This window comes from Sus scrofa, chromosome 2 (genome assembly GCF_000003025.6).
Source record: "Sus scrofa isolate TJ Tabasco breed Duroc chromosome 2, Sscrofa11.1, whole genome shotgun sequence".
In the NCBI taxonomy this organism is placed as follows: domain Eukaryota; kingdom Metazoa; phylum Chordata; class Mammalia; order Artiodactyla; family Suidae; genus Sus; species Sus scrofa.
The window spans coordinates 5,013,474-5,027,817 of NC_010444.4; the positions used below are offsets into that span (position 1 = coordinate 5,013,474).

At 58.1% G+C, this 14,344-nt stretch overlaps 2 protein-coding genes across 3 annotated transcripts; both read left to right on the top strand.

Moving 5' to 3' along the window:
• Positions 1,415-7,232, top strand: CABP2 (calcium binding protein 2). Its single transcript, XM_021083295.1, has 9 exons — positions 1,415-1,497; positions 2,097-2,322; positions 3,038-3,186; positions 3,784-3,931; positions 4,538-4,568; positions 5,350-5,484; positions 6,067-6,176; positions 6,285-6,432; positions 7,039-7,232. The coding sequence occupies exons 1-9, from the start codon at positions 1,415-1,417 to the stop codon at positions 7,062-7,064; spliced, it is 1,056 nt and encodes a 351-aa protein (XP_020938954.1). The 3' UTR covers positions 7,065-7,232.
• On the top strand, positions 11,783-14,293 carry CDK2AP2 (cyclin dependent kinase 2 associated protein 2). Of its 2 annotated transcripts, none has more exons than XM_005660628.2 (4): positions 11,783-12,993; positions 13,081-13,181; positions 13,280-13,412; positions 13,771-14,293. In XM_005660628.2, exons 2-4 carry the CDS (start codon positions 13,167-13,169, stop codon positions 13,836-13,838), a joined length of 216 nt encoding a protein of 71 aa, XP_005660685.1. In that variant the 5' UTR covers positions 11,783-12,993; positions 13,081-13,166; the 3' UTR covers positions 13,839-14,293. The 2 variants fall into 2 exon arrangements, with proteins under 2 accessions (XP_005660685.1, XP_003122502.1); XM_003122454.3 differs by having other exon boundaries at positions 11,783-12,773.

Below are 14,344 nucleotides of genomic sequence, written 5' to 3' on the forward strand. Positions count from 1 at the left end.
TTGTCTAGGGTCACACAGCAAAGGCCCTTTTAATGACCTTGCAGAAAGCCTGAGAATTTCTGTCTCTGAGGGAGAGTCTCAGTGTTGCTGGGATGCGGTGAACTCCTGGGCTCCAGGGGGAGATGCGACCCGGGGTGCAGAGGGGCTGAAGGATGCTGAGACGGAGCCTTCGTGGGTCAACACGAATGACCACAATGAGCTCTTCTCGGCCTTGACCCCCCGGCTGATGTCCATGAGCCTCTCAACCCTGGCCTTTCCTCAGATCCTCAGGCCCACTCAGGACCTTGTGGAAGCCCTTCCCTCCGCCTGTGGCCACTCGCTTCATCCCTCTGATCTTGGCTCCCAGGTCACTTCCTCAGCCCCGAGTCACAGCAAGGTCGCCACGCCCCCTCCATCTCCCATCCGGTGGGGCCCTTCCCTGCAACTCGCTGCTCCACAGCCACCCTGGCTCTGCTGAGTATGCAGCTCCCACCAGGTGGGACAGGCTCCCAGCACCCAGGAAGGCCCACAGCAAGGGTGCCACACACATTTGCTGAAGATTGGGTCTCGCTGAAGTTTTCTCCAGCTTCTTGCCACCACACCCTTTCCGGGGGCGACTACGCACTTCCCTCCGGAGGGCCTCCCCCCACCTACTCAGCTGGATTCCAGCGCCTGGAACACTCTAAGCTCATAGCTGACCCCTGCTGGGGACCCTGGCACTCAGCCAGAGTCAAGTTAAACATTGGTGGTTGGGAAGTTCCCGTCATGGCTCAGCGGGTTTATGAACCCGATTAGTAACCATGAGGATGCAGGCTGGGTCCCTGGCTTCACTCAGTGGGCTAAGGATCTGGCATTGCCGTGAGCTGTGGCATAGGCCACAAATGGGGCTCGGATCCCGTGTTGCTGTGGCTGTGGTGTAGGCTGGCAGCTACAGCTCCAACTGGACTTCTAGCCTGGGACCCTCCATATGCTACAAGTGCAGCCCTTAAAAGAGGAAAACAAAAAAATTGGTGGGCCATGCCAAGGATGCCACCCCACCCCCTCACCTCCTCCAGGAAGCCTTCCTGAAGCTGAGTCAGTGTCCCCAAGCACTGAGAGACTGTCTGTTGGCCCTTTTCTGAACTGGATGTGCCTGAGAGCAGGGCCCTCAGGGAAGATGGGGTCCACCTGGGGCTGGATCCCAGCAGACTTCAGATGTTTGCAAAAGAAAGGCATGAATGGATGGCCACTTGTGGCCGAGAGAGGCCAGAGCCATCAGCTCAGGTGGCAGGTGCCTGGTGGGATCTGGTTCCCTTGGACAAAGGCTGGTGCAGGGGGCAGGTGAATAAATCATGAGAGGCCTGGAGCAGGGCGGGGGCAGGACCAGTGACCTCATTCTGGGAGGTGAGGAGCAGGCAGCTGGGCGGTAAGCGGGCCGGGGGCATAACAAAGGGGCATGAGAGGCCTGGAGGCTGCCTGCCCACCCCTTTTCCCTGAGAAGCAGAAGCTGGGTGGGGGGTGCTGGCAGGAGGTGGGGAGGTGAGGAAGGGCAGAGGTACCAGCGGCTCTGGGTGGGGAGGAGAGGAAGAGCTGGGGCAGGGCTGGGGGATGCTCTTCCCAGAATCCAGGAGCCATCGTGGGAGAGGGGATGGTGGGATATTAGGAAGAGCGAAGAGGGACAGACCGACAGACAGTGTGGAAGTCTCACAACAGAGGGAGGGAACCCTCAAAGAGACAGGCAGAGACACAGCTGGACAGAGGGTAGCGGGCGGCGGGGGTAGAGCAAAATTGCAGGTGTGACACACACCGAGGGATCCCCATGGAACAGGGGGCGCAGGAGGGGCAGAGAGAGACACAGAACCAGAGGGGGGCGGGGATGCGAGGCGATGCAGAGCCCATGAACGAGCAGGAGGCCTGGAGGGCTGCATGCTGGTCTGGTTGGTCAGGGAAGGCTAGGATTTCAGGGAGGAGCGTGTGAGCAGCCTGGGGAGCCAGGAAAGACAGGGGTCTCAGAGAGCCCTTGGCCCCATCAGCCTGGGGAGGGAGGCACAGGGAGAAGCGTTGCAGGACCCTCGGGGGCCACACCCACAGCTGCCCACTCAGCCGCCATCCTGCATCCCGCCTCCCGCATCCCACAGGAACAAGGAGAGCGGAGTGGGGCAGTGCCCCTCAGCCAGCAGGAGGTGCCAAGCCCCCATCTCCATGGCCCTGGCCGAGGGCCCGGCCGATGACAGCATCCCCACTGGGGACCCCAACCTCTCTGCGGGGGCTCCAGGGCCTAGCCAGGCCCCTGCCAGCCCAGTGGCCAGGCGGCGGGCCCTCCTGCGGGAGCTTGAGGCCCAGGTGCAGGCCGCCTACGGGCAGGTAAAGGGGGCAGGGGTGGGGGGGTGTCCTCAACTGAGGGGCCACAAGGGGACAGAGGGGACCCCTGCCCCAACCGGGGCCCTGTAGGTCAAACCCAGGGCTGAGCCCAGCGAGGGGACCTCAGACGTGCATGCCGACAGACAGGTCAGCGGATCACTCAGCTGCCAGGAGGGAGGCTGGCATCCTCCCCACCTCCGCCTTCTGAGCCCCGCTTCCAGCCCACAGAGCCCAGAGTCAGCTGCCCCCAAGTACAAGGGTGAGGGGGCAGGTCCAGGCAGGGGTGCCAAGGGCAGGCAGGCTAGGCCGATGCTCCGAGGTGAGGGCAAGGCCACGGGCAGGGAGGGCAGAGGCTTCCTGGGCATCTTCGGTTCTTGGGGGAGACATAGCCCAGCCCACCTGACACACTGGGCACCTGGCTTCCTCTTCCAGGTCCAGGCCCCACTTCTGAAGACCTTAAACCTCTCCTGGTCGGGAGTGATTAGGGGCAGGGGTGGGGGGAGAGGGTGCTGGAGAGGGGGTGGCTGGAAGACCCTCGGGAGTGAGCGTGGGGAAGCTGCGCCTTCCAGGGGGGCCTTGTGCCCCGAGGGGCCCCCCTCACCAGCAGAGATGCTCAGAGATAATCCCGGATTAGGACCCAAGCCCCTGTGCCCAGGGCTCCCCGCCTGCCCACCCGCCCCCAATCTTCCCCACAAAACCCCGGGAAAATCCCCTGCAGTGCTCCTTGCTGGGAGTGGCAGAGGGCTGGTGGGAGCGCACGGCATCTGCTGAGGCCCAGTCCCGGGCCGCCCCTGGGGCTCCAGGCCTGGCATGGTTCCAGGGCCCATGGGAAACTGTGCCAAGCGTCCCCGACAGCGGGCACCTAAGGTAGGAGACTAAGGGGGCAAAGCCAAGGCCAGGAGGCCATGTGGGCCCTGGGAGGGTCTGTTGGGCTTGGCAGAGCCTGGGTGAGGGCTGGGCTGGGCTTCCAGGTCGGCACAGGAGAGGGATCGAGAGGGTGGTACCCACCGCCGCGGACCCAGATTTTCCGGGGACCTATCCTGGTCTCGGCTCCTGCAGACCACTGCCCCCCACCCCCGATGCCTCGCATTGCTCATCAGATCCCCTGGCTGCCTGTCCGGCGGTCCATCCCTGCTGCTGCCCCCGCCCTCTGCCCATCAGTCCTGGCTCGGGAGACTCAGACCATGAGCTCAGGGAGGGTCTCCAGCTGACGCTGGCTTTCTGAGTGACCGTGGCTAGATTTTTGGCCTTTTCTGGGCCTCAGTTTGCCCAACTGAACTGTAAGAGGGTGGAAGCTTCCAGCCTAGTGTGTTGATGGCGAGGATCCACCATCCCGTTCGGGGTTCAAAGACAGAGAGGCGGATGAGCAGGGGTGGAGAGCGGTCACTGCCCCCTCTCATGGCCGGCTCTGCTGCAGGACCGCTGGCAGTGGCCCAGATCCCCCCCAGGGGGCTCCCGCCACAGCCCGGGCCCCGGCCCCGGCCCCAGCCCCAGCCCCAGTCCCGAGGAGCAGGGGGACCCTGGGCCGGGCGTCCAGGGCTACTCGGTGCTCAGCAGCCTGGTGGGGCCAGCCTGCATCTTCCTGCGGCCCAGCATCGCCGCCACCCAGCTCGTATGTACAGTCACCGCCTGCCTGCCGCCCACCCATCACCCCTGCTCTCTCCTTTTGCCTCTCTTTGAGTCGGGGGAGAGGACTCAGTGGGGCTCTCAGAGCAAAGGCACACAGATACGGGGCGGCGGGGGGCAGCGAGGGGAGAAAGAGACACGGGATCAAACACAGGGAAGACCCTGTGAAACACACCAGGAAAGGGAGAAAGGGGGACAGAGTGTGACCCAGAGAAAAGGCAGTGACGGCCACCAAGGGGGTGAACAGGGAGGGGGCAGGGCCCCAGGAGAGGGATGCAGAGAGACCAAGAGAGACTTACAGAGATGCTGAGGGCCCCATGGCCAAGCCCGAGATTCTACCCAAGTCCAGATCCACCTCTGGCAGGTGGAGCCCCAGGCCCCAGAAGCGGGTGGGTGTGGGGGGCTGGGAAGGGGGCCCAAGACCCCCAGGCCATCAGCAGGAATGCGGGGAGGCCCCAAGCCTGAGCAGTGTCAGACCCAGGCCCTATGCCTGCATGTTGTGGGGGACCGAGTGGGCCCCAAAAAACCAGAAGGAAGGGGGGCAGCTACCTGGGTGGCCCAGGGAATTGTCAACCCCTCTGTGTCCCCTCAGGACCGGGAACTGCGGCCAGAAGAGATCGAAGGTAAAGGGTTGGGGAAAGTACCAGAGTTTCTGGAGCGGGGGGCATGGGGTGGGGGCCTGAGCCGTCTCCAGGAGGAACTGGGAGCAAGAAGGTTGCCGGGGATTGTGCGAGGAGATGCAGACAAGACTGAGCAGGGAGGGGCTGAGAGAACCCCCAGCTGTCAGTTCCCTGGTCACATTTGCCAGGAGGGTCATTGAGGGAACACCAGATGCCCACTGTGTGCCCGGCCCTGTGCTGAGCACTGGGTAACGAGAGGACATGACCTGTGTCCCCTTGAGACAGACATCCGTAAGCCAACCACAAGGACAAATGGTGCGAGTGTTCTCACAGAAGTGGGCTGGAGGGAACTGACCTGAGAGGGGAGACCTCCTTGAGCAGGTGACATAGGACCATAGAGGAGGGGAGAGTGTTCCAGAATGCGAGCTCCATACGATCAAGGGTTTGCTTCTCCCTCTCCCTTCCTTCTTCCTTCCTTCTCTCTCTCTCTTTCTCCTTTCTTTCTGCCTTCCTCCCTCCCTCCCCCACTTTGTTCTTTCCTTTCCCCTCCTTTCTTCGGTTCATATTTTTCTTTCTTCACTACTATGTCCCTAGCACCTAGAGCAGAGCTTGGCACAAGTGGATATTCCTTAAATATTTGCAGGAACAGTATGCCCAAAGGCCCCTGAGGCAGCATAGAGAGATGGGTATTTAGGAAGAGAGGATTGGACCAAGGGGAGAAGGTCCAATCCGGGCTGGAGGCCAAGGGATGCGGTGGAAGGACTGACTCCGCCCTGCCTGGCAGAGCTGCAGGCCGCCTTCCAGGAGTTTGACCGAGATCGGGACGGCTACATCGGCTACCGGGAGCTGGGAGCCTGCATGCGCACGCTGGGCTACATGCCCACCGAGATGGAGCTCATCGAGATCTCACAGCAAATCAGTAGGTGCCCGAGTCCTGCCCCACCCCCGGTTCTCCAGTGGCCATGGCCATGGCCAGGGCCGCTGGACAGCCCAGGGCACAGAGGTGTCTACCCAGGTTGGCCCCCGGCATCCGGGACCTTGGTCACTCTCGAGGCAAGCTCTCTGCCCCTAGAGAGTCGCACCATCCCCTACAAGGCGGGTGGCTTAAGGACCATCAAGCCTGGTTTTTTTGGCCACGCCCATGGCCTGCAGAAGTTTCCAGGCCAGGGATCCAACCCGCACCACAGTAGTGACAATGCCAGATCCTTAACCACTAGGCCACCAGGGAACTCCCATCAGGCCCATTTGGTAGATGAGGAAACTGAGTCTGAACGGTTACGTGACTTTCCTAAGGTCACACAGCCAGGTCATCGGAGCCGGGACTTGAACCCAGCTGAACTCTTCGGGAGACGCAGCCTGTGAGACCCAGGGGGCGGGAAAGGCCGTCTAGTGGGGCGTGGAAGAGGGACACAAGCCAGAAGGGAAAGGGGGCGGGCACAGGAGGGCCGGGGCTGGGCAGGGGGCTCTGATGGCCCAGGGTCTCTGACGGGCGGGCCCCTAGGTGGCGGGAAGGTGGACTTTGAAGACTTTGTGGAGCTGATGGGCCCCAAGCTGCTGGCGGAGACCGCGGACATGATTGGCGTCCGGGAGCTGCGGGACGCCTTCCGGGAGGTGCGGCCGCCGCGGGTGGGCGGGGGCGGCGTGGCCGCGGGTGAGCGAGGGGCCGCGTGAATGAGCGCTTCGGGCCCTGACCCGATGCCACAACCCGCCCTGCCACAGTTCGACAGCAACGGGGACGGCTGCATCAGCTTGGGGGAGCTCCGGGCCGCCCTGAAGGCCCTGCTGGGAGAGCGCCTCAGCCAGCGGGAGGTGGATGAGATCCTCCGTGACATTGACCTCAACGGGGATGGCCTGGTGGACTTTGAAGGTACTGCCCACCACTCACCACACTTCGACCACACACCGGGGGAGGGCACTAACAGAGAAAGACCATGATGCGGTTGGTACTGGTGTGTGCCAGGCCCTGTCTAAGCACACCCATGTTCTCTCCCAGGTAATCATCAGGAGAACTCTGGCGGAAGGAATCTTATTATCCCCAGAAAGTCAGTTCTTAGGAAAGGGGGGATACTTAGCAAAAGTGGATAGAGCCAAGCTCTGAATCCAAGCAGCCTATCCATAACCCAGCTCTTCCTCTATGCTTTGTTCCCAACAGAGGGAAAACAAGGATTAAGTAATAATAGGAAGCCAAGGAAAATCAGTATGTAGAAACTCTCCAAGGTAGGCCTCAAAATGTTCCTGAGCTTCCTAGTGGCCAAAGCAAAGAGGGAAATAGATTCAGTTACAAGATTTTTTACTTTTTATTTTTTAATCCATAAGAGAGCCCCTCTTCCTGGCTTATTCTCTACCGGATTCAGCGGACTCCCTTGCAAGCCCTGCCTTTAACCACACTTTCTCCCACCCCAAGGCCAGTATATTAGCCTCACTCCCGAGGGGTCCAGAGAGCAGACCTGAAACACTGGCTTTGTCCTGGCAGAGTTTGTGCGAATGATGTCTCGCTGAGCCTGCACAGAAGCTGGGGGCAGGAGACAGGACCAGAGCCACGGCCTGCCAGTGGATTTCTGGAAGCCCATCACCTCCAGCTGGGATCCTCCTTCTCTCCTCCCCACCCCCGCCTGTGTGCAACTCCTGCCCTCACCCCCGCCCCAACTCCTCCACCAAGCCTCCTTGCCCTTTCTGTTTCTCTGACAATAAAGCATCTTCCGCCCGGGGGAGGTAGCTTCTTCCCAGGGAAACTAAATGACACATCTCATCACTCCAACCCTCCCATGGTCTTCGTTACCCCATTTTCCAGACGGAGGAACCCCAGAGCCCAGAGTCTCAGCAACGTGCTAGAGGTCACACAGCTCCACAGCCATCTCTCCCCTCCAGGCCACACAGCACATGCTGCTAGATTATTCTTCCTCAAATGCCACTTGCACTTTGTCATACTCCTATTTACAAACTGGCCGTGATCCCCTATGGCCTCCAGGCTGATCCAGCCCATTGGCCTGGCACCCGAAGACTCCAGGAGGAACTGGCCTAAAGTCACGCACATTAGGATTAAGATGATGTGGACTTGAGCCAGGCCTGGGGACTATAAAATCACAGTGACAACAAGAAAAGGTGCCTCGGGTCAGTGGATGCAGGACAGACCTCAGCCTCTTGCGGCACTGCCTGACCAGCTCCCATTCCCACCTCCTGGGAGGGAGAATGCGCCTGACCTCCAGGTCAGGAAGGGGTAGGAGATTTCAGTGCTTGTGCCTGGTCCTCTCCATCATTGCCTTGAGACAGAGCGGGTGGGCAGCCACTGGTGCCCTGCCCAGCCTAGAGCTTGGACCCGAGGTGCCAGGGCTGGCTGCAGCAGCCTCAGCACCACTTGCCTGGCAGATCACAATTAATCTCTAATCCTCAATTAAGTGATCTCTCCCGTCAGTCTGGCAGGGCTGGGCATAAGGAGGAGTTGCCCCAGCTTGCCTGGGAGCCATGGTTCACCCTCCCTCCTGCCACCCTCCACGGGCTGGCACAGATGGCATTGCTGCCTGAAAAGAACCTGTCCCCTCTGCAGGAGCCAGGGGGAGTGATGGCCATGTGCCAGGGGAAGAGCAGACCCTACTCAAGGTCAGCCTCCCACCGCCACTGGCCCCAGCTTGGCAGGCTCTGTGGTTGGAGTCAGGGAGGGAGGGTTGGTTGCCGGGGGAGGGGGGGGTCTTACTTGGCTGCAGAGTGTCTGTTGGCCTCAGAAGTGCTCGCAGCTCCCCCAAATCTCATGCATACCCTCCCAGCCCCAAAGGGATGCTAGCCCAGGTACCAGGGCTGGGAAGGAACAGTAAGCAGGCAGCAAGAGGGGCGAGCCAAGAGCCCCTTCCCTGCCTGAAGGGGGAACCTGCCACCCAGCTCCTTTGACTGCTGCCAGCTGGAGCAGGCCAGGGCTACAGGATCTCCTGGTTTTCCCAGAGAAGCTGTCAGTGAGCTTTTTACACAGTCTAACTTACTTGGTTGGAATATCACATACATTCAGTTAACGTGTATAAATCTTATGTGAACACCTCAGTGAATTTTTCACCTGTGCACACCTGGGTAACTGGCAGCCAGATAAGGATATTTTATTTTATTTTTAAGTAGTTTTAGGTTTACACACGTACTTCAAAGACAGGGAGGGAGTTCCTGTGCATCCCACACCCAGCTTCTCCTATGTGTTAGTGGATCAAGGTTCTCCAGAGAAACAGGACCAATAGGAGGGGTGTGTGTGTGTGTGTGAAGATAGTTACTGTAAGGAGTTCCCACTGTGGCTCAGGGTAATGAACCCAGCTAATATCCAAGAGGACACCAGTTGGATCCCTAACCTTGCTCAGTGGGTTAAGGATCCGGCGTTGCCGGGAGCTGTGGTGTAGGTCACAGACGCGGCTCAGATTCTGCGTTGCTGTGGCTGTGGTATAGGCCGGCAGCTGCAACTCCCATTCAACCCCTAGCCTGGGAACCTCCGTATGCCGCAGGTATGACTCTAAAAAACAAAAAGATGAAATTAGATTGAAAAGATATTTACTGTAAAGAATCGGCTCAGACAGTCATGGGCGCTGAGTGGTCCCAAGATCTGCAGTCAGCATGCTGCTATCCTGGAGACCTGGTAATGTAGCTCCAGTCTGGCCCCAAGGCCTGAGAGCCAGAAAAGTCGATGTTGCAAGTTCCAGTCTGGGGACAGGAGAAGCCCGATGGCCCCGCTCAGCAGTCCGGCAGGCAGAATTCCCTCTCCTTCAGCCTCTTTGTTGCATCCAGGTCTTCAGCCCTCACTGGGAAGAGCAGTCTGCTTGACTCAGTCTACAGATTCGACCAACGTTAATCTCATCCAGATGCAACCTCACAGACACACACAGAATCACGTGTGACCAGAGGGCTGGGCCCCCTGCGACCTAGTCTAGATGACACATAAAATTGACCATGATACGCTATTCACCTCTTACATTAGAGAGGTAACTTTGTCACTGTCAATGAACTAATACGGATACGTTGCTATGAACTCAAGTTCACAATTGATGCAGATTTTATCACTTTTCCGCTGCTTGTCCTTCTTCTGTTCCAGAATGCCATCCAGGACACCATCCTACCTTAGGCATCACATCTCCTTAAGGCTTCTCTTGTTTGGGATGGTTTTACAGATTTTCCTTTTTTAAAAAAAGTATTGTTCCTGCTGTGGCGCAATGGGATCCATGGCATCTGGAGCATTGAGACGCAGGTTTGATCCCCAGCCCGGCCCAATGGGTCAAGGATCCAGCATTGCCGCAGCCATGGCATAGGTTGCAACTGTGGTTCGGATCTGATCCCCAGCCAGGGAACTCCATGTGCTGAAGGGTAGTCAAAAAAGAAAATAAAAAGAAAAATTGTCTTTGGAGGAGGACTGGTCGGATATGTTATAGAATGTCCCTAAATTGGGATTTGTCAGATGTTTTTCTCATGACAATTCGTCTTGGATTATGGGTCTGGGGAAGGAAAACTACAGAAGTGAAATCCTCTTCTCAGCCCAGCATATCCAGGGTGACTTCTCTCCACAGGCCAGCACTAATGAGGGGAACTTGATCACCTGGTGGAGTTGGTCAGGTTTCTGTACAGTCAGATTACTCTTTCCTGCTGTGGCTCAGCGGGTTAAGAACCTAACACAGTGCCTGTGAGGATGTGGTTCAATCCCTAGCCTTGCTCAATGGCTTAAGGATCCGGCATTGCCGCAAGCTGTGGTGTAGGTTGCAGGTGTGGCTCAGATCCGGTGTTGCTGTGGCTGTGATGTAAGCCAGCAGCTGCAGCTCTGATTCCACCCCTAGTCCGGGAACTTCTATATGCCGTGAGTGTGGCCGTAAAAAGAAAGAAAAAAATATTTCTGTATGTAACCAACTGTATTTATGTCAAGCTAAACATGAGCTCCTATTGAGAGCTCCAACTCCAATCCATTAGCCCATGGACTATTCTAACCTCCTTCCCTTGCTACCTGTAACTCCTCATTCCAACAGTGAGAAGCCATTCGTTCTACACTTATTTAATTTTGAATTCCAGTGTACGTGTGCAGTGGTTTCAGAATTGTCAACCCATCCCCCATGGGAAACCGCGTCATCAACCAGGGTCCAGTGCTTACGTGCAGATCTTTTTGTCTTTGTTCCTCCAGACTCCACTGATTTCCAGATTAGCACCTGATTCCCCCACCCCCTTCAGTGAGGCTGTTCCTACATTTGCAATACAGCTAGATTCTTTTGTCATATTCTGCTTTCCACCCTCGGATCGCCTGACCTTCTAAATGAAAAAGTTTACTCTTTGGTAACTGTCAAGGTCTTGCATGTACCATTACAGCATCATACATAATCACTTCATGCCCCCCCATCCCCTCTGCTCCCCCTGTTCAATTTTACCCCTCCCCCCTCTACCCAGCACCCCCTCACCCCAGCACCCTTGGCAACCAGTCATTTTTTTTACCTTCTGTATCAATTTGCCTTTTGCGGAATGCCGTACATTTGGGATCATACAGTATGTGGCTTTTTCAGACTGGCTTCTCAGCACTGTGTCTATATCTTTTCAAGGCTATAGATAGATGATTTCCTTTTATTGCTGAATAATAGTTGATTGTATGGCGACTGCTCAGTTTATCTGTCCATTCACCTGTTGAGTGGTGCCTCTCTGGGAAAACTTCTGTGATGTCACACTTCCCCTAAGTTCCAATGCTCCCTGTCCCAGTCTCCACATTGCCTTAGTCCATTGTGTGCTTTTGCTTCCCTGTCTGTCTCTCCTTGAGACTAGGAGCTCCTGGAGGACAGAAGCCATGGCCAGTTCACTTCCATATCAGTGTCCAGCATAAAGCCGAAGATGGGGGATGGAATCAAAATGTTTGCTGAATGAACGAATGAATGAATGTCCTGGACATGACCGGTACACAAAGCCAGAGAGGTTTTGAGAAGTAGCCTGGGAAAAAAGGGTTACGGTTTGGAGGAGAGTCTAAGATCTCAGGTTGTGAGGAATGAGATTTGAGGAGAGGGGTCTGGATAGAGAAATGGATAGGGAAGAGGAGAATGAAACATAAGCATTTTATGACTATTCGTTTAATCCACACAACAATCCTAGGAGATGGTTGTTCCTAGCGTCCCCATTTCACAGATGAGGAAGTTGAGGCCTAGGGAGGTAACTTGCCCAAGGGCAAGTGGGGGTGGGGGCTGAGGGTGCGATTAGACCCATCAGTCTGACCCCAGATGCTGCTGTAGTCCCTGATCCAGGACCGTCCGTGGTACAGAACCCGGGATGCCGTAAGTATTTAAGATTAGCTGTTCCCGCTATTATCATTATGGGGCACCGGCGTGGGGCCTTGGGGGAGGAGGGCAGGTTGAGGTCCAGGTAGTTGGAAGAGGGGCAGGACCCGAGGTCCAGGCAATTGCGAGGAAGAGGCGTGTCAGCAGCATTGGTGAGGGGTCCGTTGCCATGGGAACAAACGAGGCCCTAAGAGGGCGCATGCGCGGGTCGGGGACAGGTTGTTGAACCGGTGAAAGGTGACGTAAAAGCGCACGGGGTGGGGCGCAGGGCTGGGAACGTCAAAGCCCTGCGTCCTCCCGCACTCGGAGCGGCGGAAAGGCGCGCGCGCGCGCGCGGCAGCGGCGGCGACGGCGGCGACGACAGCAGCCCCAGCTGAACCGGGACGGCAGCGGAAAGGTGACGTACAAAGCAACGTGAGTGAGGCGTGAGGACGACAACCGCGCCCGGGAAGCCCCGCCGGGCTCGAACCGCGGCGGACCGGACCCAGGTCCGGCTTCCGAGGCTCCGCCTCTCGCGTTTTGGGACTAATCGGATTGAGAGCGCGCCGGCCCGGGCCGCGAACTCGCCAATTGCGGAGGGCATCGACCACTACCCAATCCGGAGCAGACAGGTGCGAGGTCCGGAAGGCGGAGACCAATCAGAAGCGGTTGCGGCCTGTTGGGGCCGGCCTCGGCCAATGACAAGGCCCGAGTGACGTCTTCGCGCACCAATCAGGAGTGAAGGAGCCTTCGTGCCCGCCCGCCCTTCCGGCCTGAGCTCTATTTACCAGGGGCGTGCTGCCGGCTTGCCAATCAGAGCGCAGCTAAGCGGCCAGGCAGCCAACCCGGGAGGAGCGGCCGGCCGGCGTCTGCCGCACCCAGGAGTTGGGGATGTCCTACAAACCCATCGCCCCCGCCCCCAGCAGCACCCCGGGCTCCAGCACCCCTGGGCCCGGCACCCCGGTCCCTACAGGTGAGGATCCAGCTCCACCCCTGCTCGCCTGTCCGGGCGGTGGAGGTCTCGAAGAGAGGACGGCCTGAGTTCTGCAGTAGTGGGCCTGCCGGCTACCCTCGCTGAGCCTCAGTTTACTGGCCTGTGATGTGGGCGTGGTCACGTAGGGCTTGTTGGTGAAGCACAGGGGGAGGGGTTTGTCCTGAAGTTTAGCAGCGTGAAGCCAAGCATCCCTTTGGAGGTAATCGGGCGAATCTGGTCCGGGGCTTGGAGCGCCGGGACGAGGCGTCCCTACCCCGCGCTGACCTCTCACTCGCGCCTGTTGCAGCTGGAAGTGTCCCATCGCCGTCGGGCTCGGTGCCGGGAGCTGCTGCTCCTTTCAGACCTCTGTTTAACGACTTTGGACCGCCCTCCATGGGCTATGTGCAGGTGAGTGGAGCCTAGGATCTTCCATAGGATTGCCTGTGGAGGAGGACTGGAGCCCCCCTCTTGGCCTGAGCTCACTGCCGTGTTCTCCTTTGACACAGGCAATGAAACCACCTGGCGCCCAGGGCTCCCAGAGCACTTACACGGACCTGCTGTCGGTCATAGAGGAGATGGGCAAAGAGATCCGACCCACCTATGCTGGCAGCAAGAGTGCCATGGAGCGCCTGAAGAGAGGTGAGTGAGGCCAGGCCCACCACCCCTGCCCAGGAGACTTAACACTGGGAAGGAAAGACAGGTGGAGGCCACCTGAGCCAAGCGTAGACTAGGGCCAGTATCACTGTCCACAGAGGCATTTTGCAGTGAATTGCAGCCGAGTCCGTTTCCAGGGAAGGTCCAGAGAATTTGTATTTCACCGGGGCAAATTTGAGCATTAACCGAACCTCTGATCTCATCCAGGCCCCCATTAGGTCATAGTCCCTTTCACTGAAAGGAAAGGGGAGTAGGGAGGGAGGGGGGTCTTCCTCTGGAGGGGGGTGTGGGGCTATGGAGGGTCACTGAGGCCTCATCTGTTCCTTTCCCATCCTCACCCCAGGCATCATCCATGCCCGGGCCCTAGTCAGAGAGTGCCTGGCAGAGACAGAGCGGAACGCCCGCACGTAACAGGACTCGACTCCTCCTCGGCGTCTGGACCTTTCCTGGCCACTGCAGAGCACCTGCTTCTCCCTGGCCTTCACCCCGAGTTGCACTTCCCATCCTGGGCTTCCTGTCCTGTGTCCTTTGGTGGGTGCCCTCCAGGAACCAGTGGGCGGCTCTCACTCCAGTCGGCAGCAGTAACTGGAACCCCCAAAAGAGGGAGCAGTGAGGTCCCTGGGAGTCCCACCCATGACCTGCCAACAGTGTTGATCCAGCTGGGGCTTTCTCCTTTCTGTGGCCCCACCGCTCAGCACTTACCCAGGACTTACCGTTTTCCCAGACCCCTTCTCCCCCCAGCAGAGCCTCAGAAGGCCTGTCGCCTCCCTGCCTCGTCTCCTAGGCCATAACTCTTTTCTCGGTGTGTCTTTTGCTAAATATGCCCTTTTTGTATAAATAAAAGATAATTTGGAGTTGTTCTCTCAGCTTGTAGTCTTTATGAGTCTGCTGCGTCTAGTAAGTCTGGGTGGGCCAGG

Bases quoted from the DNA above. Each gene is read 5' to 3' on its own strand.
- CABP2 (XM_021083295.1), top strand. From the start codon at position 1,415: ATGAGAGGCCTGGAGGCTGCCTGCCCACCCCTTTTCCCTGAGAAGCAG. The intron at 5,485-6,066 runs GTAGGTGCCCGA...GCGGGCCCCTAG, and splicing joins CGAGATCTCACAGCAAATCA to GTGGCGGGAAGGTGGACTTT. The intron at 6,433-7,038 runs GTACTGCCCACC...TTGTCCTGGCAG, and splicing joins TGGCCTGGTGGACTTTGAAG to AGTTTGTGCGAATGATGTCT.
- CDK2AP2 (XM_003122454.3), top strand. From the start codon at position 12,692: ATGTCCTACAAACCCATCGCCCCCGCCCCCAGCAGCACCCCGGGCTCC. The intron at 13,182-13,279 runs GTGAGTGGAGCC...CCTTTGACACAG, and splicing joins CCTCCATGGGCTATGTGCAG to GCAATGAAACCACCTGGCGC. The intron at 13,413-13,770 runs GTGAGTGAGGCC...TCCTCACCCCAG, and splicing joins CATGGAGCGCCTGAAGAGAG to GCATCATCCATGCCCGGGCC.